This window comes from Bison bison, unplaced genomic scaffold (assembly GCF_000754665.1).
Source record: "Bison bison bison isolate TAMUID 2011002044 unplaced genomic scaffold, Bison_UMD1.0 scf7180017847351, whole genome shotgun sequence".
NCBI classification, from domain to species: domain Eukaryota; kingdom Metazoa; phylum Chordata; class Mammalia; order Artiodactyla; family Bovidae; genus Bison; species Bison bison.
Genome location: NW_011477924.1, coordinates 45,381 through 66,887, shown reverse-complemented (window position 1 = coordinate 66,887; position 21,507 = coordinate 45,381). Strand labels below are relative to the sequence as shown.

General features: G+C 39.4%; 1 protein-coding gene across 1 annotated transcript in view; it reads left to right on the top strand.

The window, feature by feature from the left end:
* The first annotated feature begins 4,878 nt into the window (after positions 1-4,878).
* Positions 4,879-21,507, top strand: part of LOC104990652 (chromosome unknown open reading frame, human C12orf54) — a 23,800-nt gene continuing 7,171 nt past the window's right edge. Inside the window, 4 exon segments of the mRNA XM_010842877.1 lie at positions 4,879-4,943; positions 12,310-12,340; positions 13,428-13,466; positions 19,030-19,062. Of these exon segments, the coding sequence (XP_010841179.1) occupies positions 4,879-4,943; positions 12,310-12,340; positions 13,428-13,466; positions 19,030-19,062 (168 nt within the window).

Genomic DNA, 21,507 nt, shown 5'->3' with positions numbered 1-21,507 from the left:
TGGGACGGCCCAGAGGGATGGTATGGGGAGGGAGGAGGGAGGAGGGTTCGGGATGGGGAACACATGTATACCTGTGGCGGATTCATTTTGATATTTGGCAAAACTAATACAATTATGTAAAGTTTAAAAATAAAATAAAATTAGAGGAAAAAATAAATAAATAAATAAAATAAAATAAATGAAGTATTTTTCCAGCTTGAAATAAAATTCACATATAACACTGTGTACATATAACACTGTGTAAGGTGTATAAAATGAGGATTATATATATATATATATACACACACACACACATACACATTTTTATATATACACATACATACACACATATAAAATGAAGGGCTTGCCAAAATAAACCTAGGTAACATGTCTTTCACCTTACATAGTCACCTTTTGTGTGTGTCTGGTGGCAACGTGCAAGATTCTTTTAGCAATTTTTAAGTATACAATACAGTACTATTGACTATAGCCATCATGCTATACATTAGATCTCCAGAATTTATTCATCTTGTAACTAGAAGTTTGTATCTTTTGACCAGTATGACTGCAGCCCCTCACCCCCAGCCCCTGACAACCACCATTCTACTCTGTAACTTTGATTTTAGAATTTTAGATTCCACATATAAGTGAAATCACACAGTGTCTTTCTCTGTTTGACTTAATTTCCTTTAGCATAATGCTCTTAAGGGTTATCCATGTGACCACAAAAGGTAAGATTCCTTTCTTTTTTATGGCTGAATAAGAAAGAATGAACTACTGAAATAATAATATTGAATGAAGTTCAAAATAAAATACTGAATAAGAGTTCATGCAAAAAAAGTGTATGTTGTATAATTTTATTTACATAAAATTCTAGAAAATCCATACTATAATGAGAGAAAGCATATCAATGGTTGCTTGAGGATGGAAAAGGTGAAGATGACAGACAGGAGCATGAATAAGCATTACAAAGGAGCATAAGGAAACTTTTTGAGTCATGGACATGTTCACTACCTGGATTTTTTTTAAATTTATTTTTAATTGGAGGATAATTGCTTTACAATGTTGCACTGGTTTCTGGAGTACAACAATGTGAATCAGTCGTAAGTGTACATATATCCCCTCCCTCTGAAGCCTCCCTCCCACCTTCCCACAATCCATCCCTATCCAACCCCTCTAGGTCATCACAGGTGGCTTTTAATACTGATTTCATGGGTGTACAAATACACCCAAATTTGCCAAATATGTGCTTTTATTGTGTGTCAATTATAATTCAATAAATTTATTTGAGAACTAAACTTTTTAATTTAATCTGAATTTAATCTTTGTGTGTGTGTGTATGGGAAAGATCACATGTATTAAGTACTGCCAACTTACTTTTCTCCTTCTCACTCTTGGTGATCTCAGTTTGTAGGAGAAGGCAATATCATGGCAGAAGAAGGGTTCCTCTCCACTGTGGGATACCCCTTGTATCCTTACCAATGGTTTCTATCCATTTCTTTGGGAGAAGTCTCTGTATTGTTGATTGGCTAATCATTCAACATACATTTGAGTTGTTTCTATATTCCAGACATGGTTCTTGGCATGGTAGATATAATCCATATTGAATAAGACAAAAGCTTTCGTGGCGCTTATGTTCTATGAGATGAAACATGCGGACAAACAAAACTAATAAGAATTTATATTAATATGGCAAGTGATGATTAAAATAAATGTAAATCAAAATAAAGGGCTAGTCAGTGGCAGCAACTGCTGCCTCAGACAGGAGACACAGAAAGACCTCTCTGAGAAAACATCATTTGCACATAGACCCGAAGTAACCAAGGTCACCGAACCCACGTTTAGGAGAAGAATGTTCCGGGAAGAAGGGACAGCAAGAATGGAAACCATTAGCCAGATGCTCATGTGCTGGGCACATTTGAGGGAAAGCAAGGAAGCCAGTGTGACTGGAGCGGAATGAGCAAGATGGCAGCGTGCAGGAAATGATGTCTAAGGGGTAGGCCTGACTTGGAAGCTCTGTGTTCTTTCTTCAAAGCGTGATGCAAAGGGAATACGGGGTTTTGAGAAGAAAGTTATGTGATTTGTATGCCTTTAAAGATGATCATTTTGGCTGCTGCAGGAAAATAATGGACAGATTAAAAGGTTTCAGCAATAGTCTGAAAGAGAAATGATATGGCTTGACCTGGATGAGAAGTGACCAGATTCAAGACACAGCCAATGAGATTTTCTGAACTGAGACAGAAAAAGAGGCAACTTGATGATTCCAGGGTTTTTTAATTAAGCAACTGGATGAATGGTGGCACCATATAATGTGGTGGAGAGGAACAAGTTTTCAAGGTGGGAAGAATCAAGAATTCAGTTTTAAATGGTAAAAGATTTGGAGTGGTTAGAGAGAACTAGGAACTTGAGCTAGGCTATGGCATGTATCTGGCCATAAAAGACTAAAAGTTCCTGTATGTGGAGTCATGGAGGGAGGAGCTTAGACTTTTTGTGAAAACTGATGCAAACAGGGAGTCAGGTCATGATGGGAATGGCCCCAGTGGCCTCTGAGAGGGAGGGAGAGAGTAATCTTTAATCAGAGCTTCTTCTGGTGACCAGTCTTTTAAGTAGTTCATAGTAAGAAGGTGATATTCAGGGAGAGCCTATGGTGGTCTTGGTGTGTCTCATTAGTAGCACTTAAAGCTCTAAAATCTCTCTTCAAAGCTAGGGGTGGGCAGTATAATAGATCTTCCCTAAATACTGCTGAAGACAAGTAGGGGCAAGCAATGTCCATGCTTTTATCCATGAACCTACAATGGTCTTTTGCTACAGGGCTCACACACTGTGAGTCCTCGTCATATGTCAGACCTCTCCTCCTTCACTCTGTAATTTCTGCCTGAGGGATAGTCTGGATCTTTTCTGCCTGATGGATAGCCTGGGCAGGCTGTGGGGAACTGGAAGGTACCATGTTAGTCCCTGTCTGCCTAAGTACACACCACACCACAAGTCCCATTTTATCACAATCTCCTCCTGTTGGTGCAGCACACTCTCTGAGTCTGTTCTTCCAGGGTTCCAGTTGCAGGGAAGAAGTAGGTCCTTGGTCCCTTCTCTTCTAAGATTTCTATACATATTGGGAGATTTCACATGTGTGTGTATGTATGCTCAGTTGTATCTGCCTCTTTGTGACCCCATGGACTGTAACCCACCAGGTTCCTCTGTCCATGGAATTTTCCAGGCAAAAATACTAGAGTGGATTGCCATTTCCTATTTCAGGGGATCTTCCCAACCCACAGATCAAACCCATGTCTCTTGCATCTCCTGCACTGACAGGCAGATTCTCTACCACTGTGCCACCTGGGAAGCCCCAATTTACATACACGATCACCAAATAGTAACAGGTTCCTCTCAGAGCTGCACATCTACATCTAACTTTTCTCTGATACTCATTTCCTGCCTTCTTTTTAGCACTATTACACCTATTTTTAATATCTATAGATAAAAACTATCTTTTTTTCTGCAGAGAACTGTTTTCATCCCTTCTAAAACTTTACAGCCACAACAATTCACCAATCTTTGCTGCTCTTTCAAATCAAAGACTTTTGGAATTCAAAACAAAACCATTTTTCTCAAGGTGCTATGCTATGCTCAGTTGTATCCAACTCTTTGCGACCCTATGGACTGAAGCCCACCAGGTTTCTCTGTCCATGGGATTCTCCAGGGAAGAATACTGGAATAGATTGCCTTGTCCTACTTCACAGGATCTCTTTGACCCAGGGATCAAAGCCAGGTCTCCTGCATTGCAGGCGTGTGAGTCACCAGGACCTAACTTCTGAAATCAAAAGACCTAACTCTTTAGACCCTATTTTGAAATTCAAAATAAAACACGGATTCTTCTGGGCTCATTCCTATCATCTCTCAGAAGTACAGAATGTCTAAGGCAATGGGTGGAGGTCAATGATGTAACAAAAATTCCCAGAAATTAAAATTTCACAGTATTATCTCACTATTGTATCATTTGTATGAAATGAAGCCTGGGTTGAGGGTGGGAGGGGACAGTCAGTTGTCTCAGATCTATGAGGTCACAGCTGAGGTCACAGAAGAGTTGAAAAGGGCTAGGTTGATAGGTGAGATGATAGGAAGCTGTTGTGAGATGCGGCTCAAGGAGGAGAAATTCTAGGAGGTTAGGGGTAGGGAGAAGAGCTATTTGGGGTGCCCAGTTGGGTACGTTTCTGGACATAATTTTCTTATTAGTTTCTGACTCAGGTTTGGAGATGGGAAGGATGGGAGGAGGGGTTCTGGGAAGCAACTTCTCAAAGGAGGATTTAACTCTGAGTCACTGATTTGACCTGTCAGCCCCATATGTTTTTGACAGTATCAGCTTTGGGGTTTCCCTCATGCCTCCAAGACACTTGAAGGCTGGAGCTCACAGACCTACAGCCTGTGGTGCTACCCTTAGCTGCCTGACTAGGATGGAGGATGGGATGGGAAATTGTCCATTCTTGAATTTATTATATTACTACTTCCTAACTTTGTCTTAGAGCCACCGTTACCTCAAGCAGCCACTGGCCCACTCCCTATCCCAATCCCAGCCAGCTATTATTTTTTCACTGAGTTTCTCTTTTCTCTATCTACCTTCTCACTGGAATTTCTTTATCTGGTGCAAACACTTCTTCCCTCACACCCTTATCTTTACACATATGTGTACACACACACACACACACACACATTCACACAAACACACTGACCCATTCAAAATACAAGTGCTTCCTGAACTACTGAGACATCTGTTCTGGTAGTTCTCCAACAGGGAAGTCTCCTCTCATCATTTACCTGCCCTCTTCCCCTATTCATTTACTCCTCTCCAGGACGTGGAGCTATCTCCATCTTCAGCTCCAGAGCATCTAGTTTCCGTTCAGACTAATGGCACAGCATGCCTTCCAAGATCAAGAACAAGAGGGAGGAAGGAACTCCAGGCAGCAGAAAAGGTAAATGGGGTTCATGATGACCTTCAAATGTCCTTAGATTGGATATTTTCTGTGGGAGAAGAATCAAGGTCCCCTGTCTCCCATACCTGCCACAGCTGCGCCTATTTCCTAGTTGGGGAAAGTTGGGACTTTCACGTATCTTTTCTCCTCTCCTTAATGGAAGGAACGAAAGCAAGTCATTCTCATTCTACTTAGAAGGTGGACATCAATCTGAAATTCCTGTAGGAGGAGTTAGTTGAGAATACCACCAAGGGGCATTTATTTATCCCAAGACCAACTTTCTCTAAGAAGTTCTTATGTCCTCTACAATGTAAATCAAGGCCAGATGCCCGAAACTTTGCTTTCCTTGTCCTAGGGTACAGAGAATGGCCAGAATCTGCTGCTTTAGGCTGAATATGAGACCCAGGCAATATTATCCATAAAATCTGAAAAAAAAAACCAACTAGGTTTTCTGTGCACTTATAGGTCAAGAAAGATTCAGAAAGGAACTGGAGCCTTGGTTTGAGCTTTTAAAGTATGCAGGAGATGTTATAAGAATTTATAGGAAGCAAAAACTGACAATATTGTAAAGAAGTTATACTCCAATTTTTAAAAAGCTACCTAATGTATGATTATATTTATAGGACATTCTGAAAATGGTACAACTACACTGAGAAGAAATAGATCAGTGCTTAGTTAACAAAGTCTGGGAGTAATGGAAAGAGACTGATTCCAAAGAGATAAGAGAGAATTTTGGAGAGTGAAGGGGGTGTTCTATACCTTTACTGTGATGGTGATTACATGATGTTTGCATATGTCGATGAGCAAAATTGTACATGATAAAGAATAATATTTACTGTATATAAACTCTTCCTCATAAACCCGGCTTTATAAATTGTGATTCTAATTACTCAATGTCTTCAGCACCATTTTAGCCAACTTCCATGAAATGCACAGTACCACTATTTCCAAATGTATTGAGATGTCTCTCATCATCAAAACTAAGAATGCAGGAATAAAAAAAAATCACAGGATTTTGTGTAGTAAAGACTTTAAAGACCAAAAAAAGAAAAAGAAATGAGTTTAAAGGAATTCAGGAAGAAAAAGAGTTAAAAGTGTCTTCTAAAGTTTCTAGGTGGCATATCTGATTAAGGTGCTCATAATGATTAACTGAGCCTCAAGTCTGAGAGCCATTGAGAAATTGCAAAGCCTGACACTTGGAGGAAGATAGAAGCAAGTTCTAAGAATATGAGGAATAGTTATGTAGTTCCACTACAGAACTATGAGAAGAAAATAGTCGGTAGGTATGGAGTCAGAGAGTTCTATTTGGGAAAGTGCATTCTTGTTGTTCCTGTTCAGTTGCTAAGTCGTATCCACTCTTCGCCACCCCACGAACTGCAGCACGCCAGGCTTCTCTGTCCATCACTATCTCCGTGAGTTTCCTCAAACTCATGGATGCCTTTTAATCCTTATTGTTGCCTAATTGCTCTGGTTAGGATTCCCAATATCCTGTTGAATAGGAAGGTGAGAGTGAGATTCCCTGTCTTTCCCTAACCTTGTAGGAAAAGCTTTTAGCTTTTTACCATTAAGTATGACATTGGTTATGGGTTTGTCATATACAGCCTTTATTATAGTGAAGTGAATTTCTTCTATAACTAGTTGTTGAAAGTTTTACCTTGAATGGATATTGAATTTTATCAAATTATTTTTATGCATCTATTTAGAACATTATATTATTTTTATCCTTCATTCTGTTGATTTTGGGCTTCCCTGGTGGCTCAGCTGGTAAAGAATCTGCCTGCAATGTGGGAGACCTGGGTTAGATCCCTGGGTTGGGAAGATCCCCTGGAGAAGGGAATGGCTACCCACTCCAGTATTCTGGTCTGGAGAATTTTGTGGACTGTATACTCCATGGGGTTGCAAAGAGTTAGACATGACAGTGACTTTCACATTCTGTTGATGTGGTGGTGTATCACAATTGATATCCATTTGTAGAATCATTCTTATAGCCCAGGGTACATCTCATCTGATCATAGTGTATGAGCCTTTTAATGCATTGCTGAATTCAGTTTGTTAGTATGAAGTTGAGGATTTTTGCATCTACATTCATCAGGAATATTGGTGTGTAGTTTCCTTCTTGTTGTATCCTTATCTGGATTTTGTATGAGAGAAATGTGGGCCTCATAGAGTGAGTCTGAGCATGTGCCTTCCTCTTCAATTTTTTGGAAGAGTTTGAGGAGGACTAGTGTCAATTCTTTGGTAGAAATCACCTGCAAAGCCATCTGGTTCTCAGCTTTTCTTCATAGGGAGGAGTTCGATTGCTAACTTAATCTTCTTACTCATTATTGGTTTGTTCAGATTTTTGTATTTCATCATGATTTGGTCTTAGTAGGTTGTATGTGTGCATGCTAAGATGCTTCAGTTGTGTCTGACTCTTTGCGACCCAATGGACAGTAGCCTGACAGGCTCCTCTGCCTATGGGATTCTCCAGATAAGAATACTGGAGTGGTGCCGGGAGCCGGCATATTGCATATTGAGTGCATATTGCATATTGCATATTGAGTGCAGCACTTTCCACAGCATCATCTTTCAGGATCTGGAATAGCTCAACTGGAATTCTACCACTGCCAGGAGCCAGTGTGAGGAACTCCGCCCGTGGCAAAGGTCATGAGGAAGGAGGCTCGGCATACGCAAAGGCGGGATCGAGCCTCAGGAGTCCCCCTGGAAATTCTCTAGCATCTACCCCCAAAACCAGAGTCTGCCTACTTTCTGCTTTGTGCTTTCACCTACACCTCTGACTTTACGGGGGGCTGTCCCCCACTACCTCTCTCTGAAAAAATAGTTAGCTTACAGCTCCAGTTAAATAATTCCTAGGTGTGACAGTGTTTCAACCTACAAACTCCTTTGGAAATCCTCTAGCCTGCCTGAATAGGTTTTTCGGGCCACATGTGATTGTTCAGAGCCTCCCAACTGTGAGAGGCAGGAGATGTTCTAAACTGTCTAATTGTATTGGTGAAGGGTTTTTCACTTATTGGGCCAATGTTTGCTGCTAAGTCTCCATATCCCTTACCTACTGTGTCCTTGGCAGTGTATTGATTAATATAATTGATGTTAATAGTAGCTTTAATGTTTGTAACCTTGGACCCTTGAGTTAATTCTTTTTCTTGTTGTAGCCCACCACACCTTTGCCCTATAGGAATGCAACTTTAATGCTTTTGGAGGGTGGCGCCTGACTAATCACCTTTAGAGAAAAATAAGTTTTCTGAAGAAAGGGTCTTAAAATGTTAACAGGCCTCTGGGCCAGAAGATGATGCAAATCACCTAAACTTTTGCAAATGATAAGTTTGCAGGAAGAAAGCCTGGCTTACTGCATGGCTCTACCCCTTCCCCCATTATCCTCTATACATAACTTAAGGTATAAAAACTACTTTGGAAAATAAAGTGCGGGCCTTGTTCACCGAAACTTGGTCTCCCCATGTCGTTCTTTCTCTCACCTTCTGGCTGAATTATTCAGCCTCTTTTCTCCACTGAATTTCCTCACTGAGCTATCCTCATTCTATTACTCTTTATATCTTTGATGAATATTTAACTAAATAGGTCGCTGATGCCGTCTCTCCTTCGAATACCCTGGATCAGCCGGGGCTGGACCCCGGCAGAGTGGGTTGCCATGCCCTTCTCCAGGGGAACTTCCTGATCCAGGAATCGAACCCATGTCTCCTTCAACTCCTGCATTGCAGACAGATTCTTTTACTGCTGAGCCACCAGAGAAGCCTGAGTAGGTTGTATATTTCTAGGAATTTATCCATTTCTTCTAAGATATCTACTTTTTTTTGGTATATAGTTTTTCATAGTAGTCTCTTTGGTATTAGCTGTGATATCTTTTTATATTTTTATTTAAGTCTTTCTTTTTCTTCAACATATTTGTTTTTAATTTGTTCTTTAATTTCCACATGTTGTTAAATTTTAAGAATGTCCTCTTGTTATTGATTTCCAGTTTAATATCATTGTGGTAGGAAAAAATACATGAGATGTTATCAATATTAAGTTTGTTAAGCTTGCTTTGTGGCCCAGCACATGACCTTGCCTGGAGAATGTTCTGTGTGTGCTTGAGAAGAATATGTATTTTGTTGTTATTGGATGCAGTGTTTTGTATAGATCCATTTTGTCTATAATGCCATATGTTTGTTATTTCCTTCATAACTCTGCCTATATGATCTATTCACTATTGAAAATGGGGTATTGAGTTCTGCTCTTATTATTTTTGTCAGTTTTTCCCTTTGGTTCTGCTTATATTTGCTATATATATATTTAGGTGCTTCAAAATTGGGTATATATATATATTTACAACTGTCATATCATCTTGATGAACTAACTCTTTATTATATAATGACCTTCTTTGTCTCATATGACAAAGTATACAGTTTTTGACTAAAAATCTGTTTTGTCTGATATAAATATAGCCAGTCCTGCTCTCATTTGTGTACCATTTGCCTGAAATATCTTTTCTCATTTCTTTACTTTCAGCCTATGTGTGTGTGTGATAGCATATAGCTGGATAGTTTTAATCCATTTAACTCATCTGTTTGGAGAATTTAATCCATTTATGTTTAAATAATTATTAATATGTAACTATCAGTAATTACCATTATTACCATGTTGTTGTATTCTATTCTGTAGTTCCTTTGTTTCTTCCTTCCCTTCTTGCTATCTTGTTTTGTGATTTATTGAAATTCTGCAACAGTTTGCTCTGATTCCTTTTTTTAAATATAAATTAATTTATTTTAATTGGAGGCTAATTACTTTACAATGTTGTATTGGTTTTGCCATACATCAACATGAATCCATCACGGGTGTACACGTGTTCCCCATCTTTTGTGTATCTTCTAGAGGTTTACATTCCCGTGAGACATATCCTACAGTATGTCTTTTTAAGCTGGTAACAGCAACTGAATACAAAAACTCTACATTTTTTCATTTCCCTTCACATTTTATGCCATTGATATCACTATTTAGACCTCTTTATAATATGTATCCATTAAAAAATTATTGTATTGATAGCTATAGCTACTTTTAATACTTTTAACTTTCACATTAGCATTACAAGTGATTTAATAAGCACCACCCTTACAGTATTTAAGTCTTCAAATTTGACTATATATATCCCATTTCCAGTGAGATTCATACTTATGTTTTCCTCCTGCTGTTTAATATCCTTTCAACTTGAAGAACTCCCTTTAGCGTTTGTTGTATGCCAAGTCTAGTCATGATCAAGCTTTTGTTTGTCTGGGAAAGTCTTTATCTCCACTTTATTTCTGAAGAGTAGCTTTGCCAGGTAAAGTATTCTTGGTTAGCAAGTTTGTTTGTTTGTTTTTGACACTTAGATTGTATCATCTTACTCCCTCGTGGCATACAAGGCACCTGCCGAAAAGTACTCTTTTGGGACTTCCCTTGTATGTGGTAATTCACTTTTCCTTTCTGCTTTCCAAATTCTATTTGTCTTTGACCTTAGACAATTTGATTATAATGTCTCAATGAAGATTTCCTAATGTTCAGCCTCCTTGGAATTTTTAAGCATTGTGGATCTAGATGTTAACTTCCCTACCAGATTTGGGAATTTTTTCTGTCATTATTTCATTAAATAAGCTTTCTACAATTTTCACTTTCCCTGTTCCTTCTGTGGCTTTCAAAGAGCCCATATTATATCATTTGATGGTGTCCCATAGTCATATAGGCATTCTTTACTCTTCTCAGTTCTTTTCTTTTTATTCTTCTGAATTTCAAATTATTTGTCTTCAAGTTCAATCATTCTCTTTTCTTCTTGATCAAGTCTGCTGTTGAAGACCTCTATTGAATTTTTCATCACAGCCATTGTATTCTTCAGTCCCAAGAGTTTGTCTGGTTCTTTTTTATAGTTTTCATTTCCTTGTTGAACTTCTCATTTTGCTGTTTTCTTGATTTCCATTCACTGGTCATCTTCTCTTCTGGCTTAAAGATTCTTTAATATAACTGTTTAGAATTGCAATTGATCTCCATTCCTTTGAGATCCATCACTGGATCTTTTTGTCCTTTTGGTGGTGTTATGTTTCCTTGATTCTTCATGTTCCTTGAATTCTTGCATTTGTCTCTTTATTTGAAGAAGCAGTCCTCTTCCAGTCTTTACTGACTGGCTTCAAAAGTGAAAGATCTTCACCAGTCAGCCCAGCCAAAGATTTTGGGAGTCTTTCAGGTCTTTCCTATGGGTGCACTCTTCTCTGTTTTCTTGTTACCTATTTAGGAGAGGCCTTCTCTTAATCCCCAAAAGTCAGTCTGGGTACTGAGAGCCTCCTGTTTATTTTCCCCAGAGTATTCAAGATTCTTTCAAATGTTTCTTCTCTCATTCTCACATAGTTTTGCCAGCTGCTGATATCTTCATACCATCTGAAGAGGCTTTTACTTGCCATCTGCAGAGGCTAACATGTTACCATCTCAAGCTTATGTGAAATACTAGGAGCATTTGTGGAGAAGGCAATGGCAACCCACTCCAGTACTCTTGCCTGGAAAATCCCATGGATGGAGGAACCTGGTAGGCTGCAGTCCATGGGGTTGCTAAGAGTCGGACACGACTGAGCGACTTCACTTTCACTTTTCACTTTCATGCATTGGAGGAGGAAATGGCAACCCACTCCAGTGTTCTTGCCTGGAGAATCCCAGGGACAGCGGGGCCTGGTGGGCTGCTGTCTATGGGGTCACACAGAGTTGGACACGACTGACGCGACTTAGCAGCAGGAGCATTTGTCAGTCAGTTGAGGGATGTTACTGACAGGTGAGAAGTCAAAAGGTGTTCTGGATAACCCTCTTGGTGGAGTTCACCTAGATCTAATAGGTGATCTGCAGCTGGTTCTGGAGATCCATGTAGTGAATGCCATGAGTGCCCGCCCCTTTCTTCTGTTCCCAACTCCCCCAATACTATTCAGTTGTGCCAATCACCTTAGCCATCTGGGTGGGATGAGACAGAAGTGGGCCTCCTAGTCAATGTCTTATAAGCCTGGGAAATCAGAGAGCTAATTCCACTCTCACTTCCCTCATAGGAGAAATCACAGGTTGAGAGGGTCCCTACTGGCACTAAGCTATACTGCCTTTGGGGAGGAGTGTCTTGGGTGAGGAGGGGGAGTGAAACTGTCTTTCTTATCCTCTTCAATGCATCTATTCATGGATTTCTTTTGCTTAAATGAGGTTTTGGAAGCTCTCCCCTGGACTCCTGATTTCCCAAAAGGTATTTCCATCCATGGATGGTTGTCAAAATTAATGTTTATCCTGAAGATATGAGGGCTGTAACCTCCTATTCTGACACTGTTTTTATGTCACCTATCTAGTGACTCATCAGATTTTTATCACCCTTTCTTTCCAGAAAATCCTTTGAAGACACAATGAAACCAAAGGTGGGTAAGACTTCCAAATATACTAGTTCCTTTGGGTTTCCCTGGTAGCTCAGACAGTAAAGTGTCTGACTGCAATGAGGGAGACCTGGGTTTGATCCCCAGGTCAGGAAGATCCCCTGGAGAAAGAAATGGGAACCCACTCCAGTACTCTTGCCTGGAAAATTCCATGGATGGAGAAGCCTGGTAGGCTACAGTCCATGGGGATTGCAGAGAGTCAGATATGACTAAGCAGCTTCACTGGTTGGGAGTCAAGGTTCCTGGGGAAAGCAGAGGTGAACAGGATGTGTCCAGGAGGCAGGAAAACTGTCTAACAAGAACCATAATCTTGGAAGACTTGGGCACTATAGCTCAGAATGCTCTTGATCAAGTGGTGGGTCACTGTGCACCAAGACTAAGTAACATCTTCAATGCCACAACTAACTCAGTTCAGTTCAGTTCATTCACTCAGTCATATCCGACTCTTTGCGACCCCATGAATTGCAGCATGCCAGGCCTCCCTGTCTACCACCAACTCCTGGAGCTCACTCAAACCCACGTCCATCGAGTCAGTGATGCCAGCCAGCCATCACATCCTCTGTCGTCCCCTTTTCCTCCTGCCCACAATCCTTCCCAGCATCGGAGTCTTTTCCAATGAGTCAACTCTTCACATGAGGTGGCCAAAGTACTAGAGTTTCAGCTTTAGCATCATTCCTTCCAAAGAACACCCAGGGCTGATCTCCTTTAGAATGGACTCCTTTAGAATGGAGAGTCCACGGGACTCTCAAGAGTCTTCTCCAATACCACAACTACACTAGATGACTTCAAAAGCAGGCAGGCTATATATATGGGTATTAATAAGGTGAGTCATCATAGGAGTCTGCTTATATCTGTTACCGACTAGTTATATTAAGAGATGACAAGGCATATGGGCTGAAAAATGACTCAGTAGGGCTGAAGAAGACTTAGGGCTGCCTGACAAATGGCATGCCTTTGAGTGTCCATCTCAACTCCAAAAAATGCGTCATATTCTATCTGTTTCATGATGTGTCAGTTCAGATTCTGGGAGAGTTAAGGTAATGTTCCCAATATGTGTATCTTATTTCAACAGGCAGTAGAATTAACGATCACTGAAACCCTGTGGGATCAGGTGAGTACAGAGGGGTCCTCTTTGACAGCATGGTGAGAGATGAGAGAAGGGAGAGAAGCTTAAAAAAGGAGCACATTTTCTTCTCCATTAGTAATTTACTGATTGATGGTAAGGAATTCCCATGCTCCCTCCCATCTTGTTCTACTACTCATCTAGTCCCAAATCCTCAGACACTCCTTGTGTCTGTGCATCTCAGTGACCATTCTCAACATCCACTCTCTGTTAGATAAGCCCTTTCAAGTATATTTTCTCTACCAGCATTGTATAAGCACTGTAAAATTAATTTAAATCTTATCCACTAGCAAGTACCTTAGGGCAAGTACTGAAAAACCCATATATTTTAACTCTCATATAAGAGGAAGACAATTTACCATTTTGATACAAAAATTAAAGATCCTAACTCCATTTCTTATTAGAAAGAAATATTTTACCTCCAGAGCCACTCAGATATGACAAATTGTCTGCCAATAGCCCTTGATTCCTATGTCATAAAAAATAAAGATTTGGCCCTTCCAGAATACGGTACCTTCAAAATTAACCTCTCAAAAGTAAATACGTCAACCTAAAGAGTAGACACGTTTAATTGCATTCGTTTGAATGAAAAGTTAACCATAAAGTGACTAATTTCTGCATAATAACTAGTGAGCTGTTGTTTCTGAGGGAAACATGCCAATTGTTTCTGCAGTTCCTGTTTGTAACACGATTATGATCGTGTCATTAGCACAGAAGAGGATTCTTTTGTTCCATCGACTATGGCAAAAAAGGTCTATATAAAGGCATTAAAAGACATAGAATTTGCTTAAGTCACTCATATATAATTTAAACATAATTTCAATAGGTGGGACATCATTCCGTTTTGATTATTTACAGTGATAAACTGCTTTGTAACTGAATTTCTTTAGAGTATTTTAATAAGGATTCTGAAGAAGAATAAATGCCAGATTCACTCTGCAGCATCAGAGATTACCAACATGATTTTTTTAATGCTTCAAAATGTTCTACAGACCACCAAATTTATTGACAATAATTTAAATCAGAATAATGGCCAGCAGCAGAAACATTCATGGAGCTTTCCTGTCCTTTAACTTAATATATTTGAGAGATTCATACCTGTTATTGGAGAGGTATGAGGTGTTGAAAAGAAAAGAATATGAGTTTATACTTGGATGTGAAGAACTGCCCTTTGTGTGGTTAGGAAAAACATAGTGTTTTAACATCATTTCAAGGAAATTAGATCAAATCATTAGAATTGTTTTAAAGAGAACAAGTCGAAAAAAAAATCTTCTTTTATAGAAGACAGATTAATCATATGTTTGGTAATGAATGAAACTGTTGAATCTATCAAGAGAGTGTTTTGGGTTCTGAAAACTTTTTGAGTTGAAAGAGAAATACGGGTTCATTAGGTCACCAATGGGAATTTGTTGCTTTCAGTCTTCTAACTGAGGCAATTTCATGAGCAGTTACTCTCAGAATCCACATGATTAAGCCCTGCATTTTGAAAATGCTTTAAAATAGACTTGTATTTAGAGAATGGGAGAGAAAATTATTTTAGTTCTATAAAAAGGGATGTCTTTTTCACTTTGATGAAATTTCCTTGTTTTCCCAGAAATAGAAAAATGACAACGAAGGTGGCAATTCTCAAATATAAAAACACAAGATTTCACTTTATATTTAAATGATCTATTAGTGCAGAAGCTAACTATACTCATTAGTAGCCAAAGAAAACTGCTATAAACTTTCACAGAACACAGATATTCAGTTGGAGTTTCTGAGACCTTTCCAAAATTATCAGCTATTTCAGCTTCCCAATCTTGACGTTCTAGTTGCATACACATTTAAACTGTGATATAGAGATGAGAATTAGAGGAAAAGTAATCACTTCTGAACCTATAATAGGGATTATCCACATGAAGCAAAGCAGAAAAAGACTTTAAATCAAAGACTATTAATTCTTTAAATTAAAAGAAAAAAGTAAGTGAAAGTCTCCGTAGCCTCTCTCCTGCAAGGCCCCACTGAACAACACTATGTAATGTAATCAAATTATGTTGTACAAAAATAACTAATGTTCTTATAATTACTGTATTACTAAAGAGTTGATTATATAACAGTCAGAAAACCATCCTGTGGGGAACCAGTACATAATCGGATACTTACCACTTAATAAAAGATGAATATAAAACAAATATAAATATATGAGATTTATATAAATATATAAGAGATGAATATAAAACTGCAGATGGTGAATGCAGCCATGAAATTAAAAGATGCTTGCTCCTTGGAAGAAAACTTACGACAACCTAGACAGCATATTAAAAAGCAGAGACATTATTTTGCCAACAAAGGTCTGTCTAGTCAAAGCCATGGTTTTTCCAGTAGTCATGTATGGATGTGAAAGTTGGACTATAAAGAAAGCTGAGCGCCAAAGAATAGATGCATTTGAACTGTGGTGTTGGAGAAGACTCTTGAGAGTCCCTTGGACTGCAAGGAGATCCAACCAGTCCATCCTCAAAGAAATCAGTCCTGAATATTCATTGAAAGGACTGATGCTAAAGCTGAAACTCCAATACTTTGGCCACCTGATGTGAAGAACTGACTCTTTTGAAAAGACCCTGATGCTGGGAAAGACTGAAGGCAGGAAGAAAAGGGGATGACAGAAGATGATATGGTTGGATGGCATCATCAACTCAATGGACATGAGTTTGAGTAAACTCTGGGAGTTGGTAATAGACAGGGAAGCCTGGCGTGCTGCAGTCCATGGGGTCGCAAAGAGTCGGACACAACTGAGCGACTGAACTGATAAAGAATGAACACAGGGTTGATGAGAAGCAATAAGCTGATAATTGGCACAGCCCATCCCACTGACTATTCAGATTCTATATGCTCCCTTATAAGCATGTGAAAGTAGGAAAGTCCACTAGACCATTCAGGTATGACCTATATCAAATTCCTTATGATTACACAGTGGAGATTACAAATAGATTCAAGGGATTAGATCTGGTAGACGGAGTGCCAGAAGAACTATGGACAGAGGTTTGTAACATTGTACAGGACACAGTGACCAAAACCATTTCAAAGAAAAAGAAATGCAAGAAGGCAAAGTGGTTGTTTATGGAGGCTTTACTAATATCTGAGGAAAGAAAAGAAGCAAAAAGCAGGGGAGAAAGGGAAAGATATACACAACTGAATGCACAGTTCCAGAGAAAAGCAAGGAGAGATAAGAAAGCCTTCTTAAACTAACAATGCAAAGAAATAGAGGAAAACAAAAGAATGGAAATGACTAGAGGTCTCTTTAGGAAAACTGGAGATATCGAGGGAATACTTCAAGCAAGGATGGCATGATAAAGGACCTAACAGAGGTATAGATTAAGAAGAGGTAGCAAGAATACACAGAAGAATTGCACAAAAAAGGTCTTTATGACCCAGATAACCATAATGGTGTGGTCACTCACCTAGAGCCAGACATCCTGGCATGTGAAGTCAAGTGGGCCTTAGGAAGTATTACTACCAACAAGGCTAGTGGAGGTGATTGAATACCACCTGAGCTATTTAAAATACTAAAAGATGATGCTGTTAAAGTGCTGCACTCAAAATGTCAGCAAATTTGGAAAACTCAGCAGTGGCCACAAGACCGGAAAAGATCAGTTTTTATTCCAATCCCAAAGAAGGGCAATGCCAAAGAATGTTCAAGCTACCATACAATTGCGCTCATTTCACAAGTTAGCAAAGTAATGCTCAACATCCTTCAAGCTAGGTTTAGCAGTACATGAACTGAGAACTTCCAGACGTACAAGCTGGATTTCGAAGAGGCAGAGGAACCAAAGGTCAAATTGCCAACATTTGCTGGATCATAGAAAAAGCAAGCGAGTTACAGAAAAACATCTACATTTGCTTTATTGACTATGTTAAAGCCTTTGATGTGTGGATCACAACAAACTATGCAGATAAAGAGACGGGAGTGCCAGACCACCTCACCTGTCTCCTAAAAAACCTGTATGCAGGTCAAGAAGCAATGGTTAGAACCGGACATGGAACAACAACTGGTTCAAAACTGGGAAAGGCTCTATATTGTCACTCTGCTTATTTAATTTTCTATGCAGAGTGTATCATGCAAATGTCAGGCTGGTTGAATCACAACTTGGAATCAAGATTGCCAGGAGAAATATCAATAACCTCAGATATGCAGATGATATCACTTTAACACCAGAAAGTGAAGAGCCTCTTTATGAGAGGGTAAAAGAGGAGAGTGAAAAAGCTGACTCAAAACTCAACATTCAAAAAACTAGTAAGATCATGGCACCCAGTCCCATCACTTCATGGCAAATAGATGATGAAAAAGTGGAAATAGTGACAGATTATATTTTCCCAGGCTCCAAAATCACTGTGGACAGTGACTGAAGCCATGAAACTAAAAGACACTTGCTCTTTGGAAGGAAAACTATGACAAACCTAGACAGCATATTAAAAACCAAGGACATCACTTTGCCAACAAAGGTCCATATAGTCAAAACTATGGTTTTTTCAGTAGTCATATACAGATGTGAGAGTTGGACCATAAAGAAAACTTGAATGCCAAAGAATTGATGCTTTCAAATTGTGGTGCTGGAGAAGACTCCTGAGAGTCCCCTGGACTGCAAGATCAAACTAGTCAATCCTAAAGAAAATCAACCCTGAATATTCACTGGAAGGACTGACGCTGAAGCTTTAATACTTTGGCAACCTAATACGAAGAGCTGACTCACCTGAAAGCCTGTGATGCTGGGAAAGATTGACGACAAAAGGATATGGGGATGTTAGAGGATGAGATGGTTAGATAGCATCACTGACTTAAAGCACATGAATCCGAGCAAACTCCAGAGGACAGAGGAGCCTGGGGTGCTGCAGTCCAAGGAATTGCAAAGAGTCGGACACAACTTAGTGAATGAACAACAAAGCATGTTAAAATTCCTGAATATCAACAAAAACAATTCTATATTTCAACTGAATAAGATATACCTATCTGTCTTAAAGTCCTCATCCTTTACCCACAAAGAAGAAACTCAGACTACCAATAGTCACTGTATCCATCTATGTCTGGATGAAGAATATAGGTACATGTTTAGTTTTAGAAGAATCTGCCAGAGCTTTTCCCACAGTAATCATACACTTCTGTTCTTCTTCCAACAATATATGAGAGTTTGAGCTTCTCTATGTTCTCATCAACACATGGTCTTGGTCTACTGGTGTGTTATAATCTGAATGCAAATGTGTTGATTTCCACAGCTATGTTTAGCTTCACAACAAACACCAATGAAATGAAGTACAATAGTGGGTTTCACTGACATTCCTTTCACAACTTGGCCTTCTTTAAATAACTTCCTGTATTTCACCCACCTACCATAAATGGTGGCCCAGAAATATGTATGAGAGTGGAATTCAATGGGATTTATTTCTTTGAGCTAGGAAGCCATAGTCTGTTGGCATTCATACCCTACAGCCTAATAATGACTGAGAGATTATATATATAAAATCCCTTTGTAATAAAGTCTGTAACATTAATTTTTCCATACTTTTTTTCCTCTGTCAGGTGCTAATGGCCTTTAAGGATATACAAAATGAGGTGAGATTAAATTTCCATTCTCCAAATTCCCTGGCCATATCACTTCTCTTGCTTCTGATTTTCCTAAAGCCTTCTGTGCTGTTGACTTTGATCAAGCTTTTAATTTCATTTCTTTATCTAGGGATTTCTCCATTAAAAGACTAGCACTCATTTGTCAGTCTAGTGAGTAAAACCAGAAGATGCCTAACAATTCCCTTATGAAAATATGATACTACAGAGAGAAAATCATATCTATCAGAACTACTCTCAGCAAGAATACTATGCAGTTATGTGAAACAGATAGGTGACTGAGTTGGGAGGATCCAAATGACATGGTAAATTATTAGGATCGTATGTTTATTAATTATAGGGTAGTACAAATTAGAGTCCAGAGCAAAACTTCGCTCTACAACAATCCTCCTCTTCTGCTCTTTCATGCAGGTTCTAGTATTTTTTATATACAAACAGTAATTAAATATCTAAAAATATAGTCAAAAATGGAGTATATTATTGGCCTACCCCAGACATTGAGTTACTACATTTGCTTGCTCAAGGTGTTGATATGTCTCAGTCCTATCAAGGTTGGACCAAAAGGACCTGAAAGAAATTTCCTCTACTTCACTAACTGGATAACTCTTAGCCTTTGAACTAAGCCTTTTTCTATAGTCCAAGAAGCCATGCCATTGTATTCTGCTGCTGTGTCTGGGACTTGCCCTAGGAAAAAACTACAGCAGCCTCTGCCTCTGGCTGGAGGTAAAAAGGAGAAGAGATCAAAAGCTTGGTATTTTCACAAAGTATTCCTCGGCCTCAGGGCACCTCATATTACCCAGAATTTTAGTCCCCTGAGTCCTTCCTAAGTGTCCTCCAAGCAGGACTTGAGCTAGTGAGAGAAGGAGGTTTGTCCATAAGTGGGACTCACATGTGTTGATTTCATCCTCACAAGGCCCATAAGCAAAGTTAAATGTCCCACCTGACATCTTCTGTGCTGAAGCTCTATTCTAGGTCTAGTGGTTCTTCTGGAGTTCATCAGACACAGTCCCTGCCCTCATGGAACACCTGGGCTGGAGCAGACTGTTATGTCAGTCTGACAAACACTTTCAAACATATAGACACACTGAGAGAAGAAAATCAAGCAAAAGATATCTGGGAGAGACTGAACTAGAAAGCACTTCCTTGCCCCAGAGCACTGTTACATAGAAACACCATCTAGCCAGCTCCTAGGAGCTCAGGGGCCCCAAACTACATAGCATCAGCAGCTATTTACTCTGGGGTAAGTAAGAGGGAATTTTTTTAAAAACAGATACTTAAAGGCTCATCTCAGAGAACCAATGCATAGAGGGTCTTTTCAAATGAGTCAGTTCTTCACATCATGTGGCCAAAGTATTGGAGTTTCAGCTTTAGCATCGGTCCTTCCAATGAATATTCAGGACTGACTTCCTTTAGGATGGACTGGTTGAATCTTCTTGCTGTCCAAGGGACTTGCAAGAGTCTTCTCCAAACCACAGTTCAAAAGCATCAATTCTTTGGTGCTCAGCTTTCTTCAGAGTACAACTCTCACATCCATACACGACTAATAGAAAAACCATAGCTTTGACTAGATGGACCTTTGTTGGCAAAGTAATGCCTCTGCTTTTTAATATGCTGTCTAGGTTGATCATAGCTTTTCTTCCAAGGAGCAAGGGTCTCTTAATTTCATGGCTACAGTCACCATCTGCAGTGATTTTGGAGCCCCCCAAAATAAAGTTTCTCACTATTTCCATTGTTTCCCCATCTATTTGCTATGAAGTGATGAGACTGAATGCCATGATCTCTGTTTTCTGAATGTTGACTTTTAAGACAACTTTTTCACTCTCCTCTTTCACTTTCATCAAGAGGCTCTAGTTCTTCACTTTCTGCCATGAGGGTGGTGCCATCTGCTTATCTGAGGTTACTGATATTTCTCCTGGTAATCTTGATTCCAGCTTGTGCTTCATCCAGCCCATCATTTCTCATGATATACTCTGCATATAAGTTAAATAAGTAGGGTGACAATACACAGCCTTGACGTAATCCTTTACCAATTTGGAACAAGTCTGTTGTTCCATGTCCAGTTCTAACTGTTGCTTCCTGACCTGCATACAGATTTCTCAGGAGTCAGGTCAGGTAGTCTGGTATTTCCATCTCTTGAAGAATTTCCACAGTTTGTTGTGATCCACACAGTCAAAGGCTTTGGTGTAGTCAATAAAGCAGAAATAGATGTTTTTTTGGAACTATCTTGGTTTTTCGATGATGCAACGGATGTTGGCAATTTGACCTCTGGTTCCTCTGCCTTTTCTAAATCCAACTTGAACATCTGGAAGTTCATGGTTCACGTACTGTTGAAGCCTGGCTTGGAGAATTTTGAGCATTACTTTGCTAGTGTGTGAGATGAGTGCAATTGTGCTGTAGTTTGAACATTCTTTGGCATTGCCTTTCTTTGGGATTGGA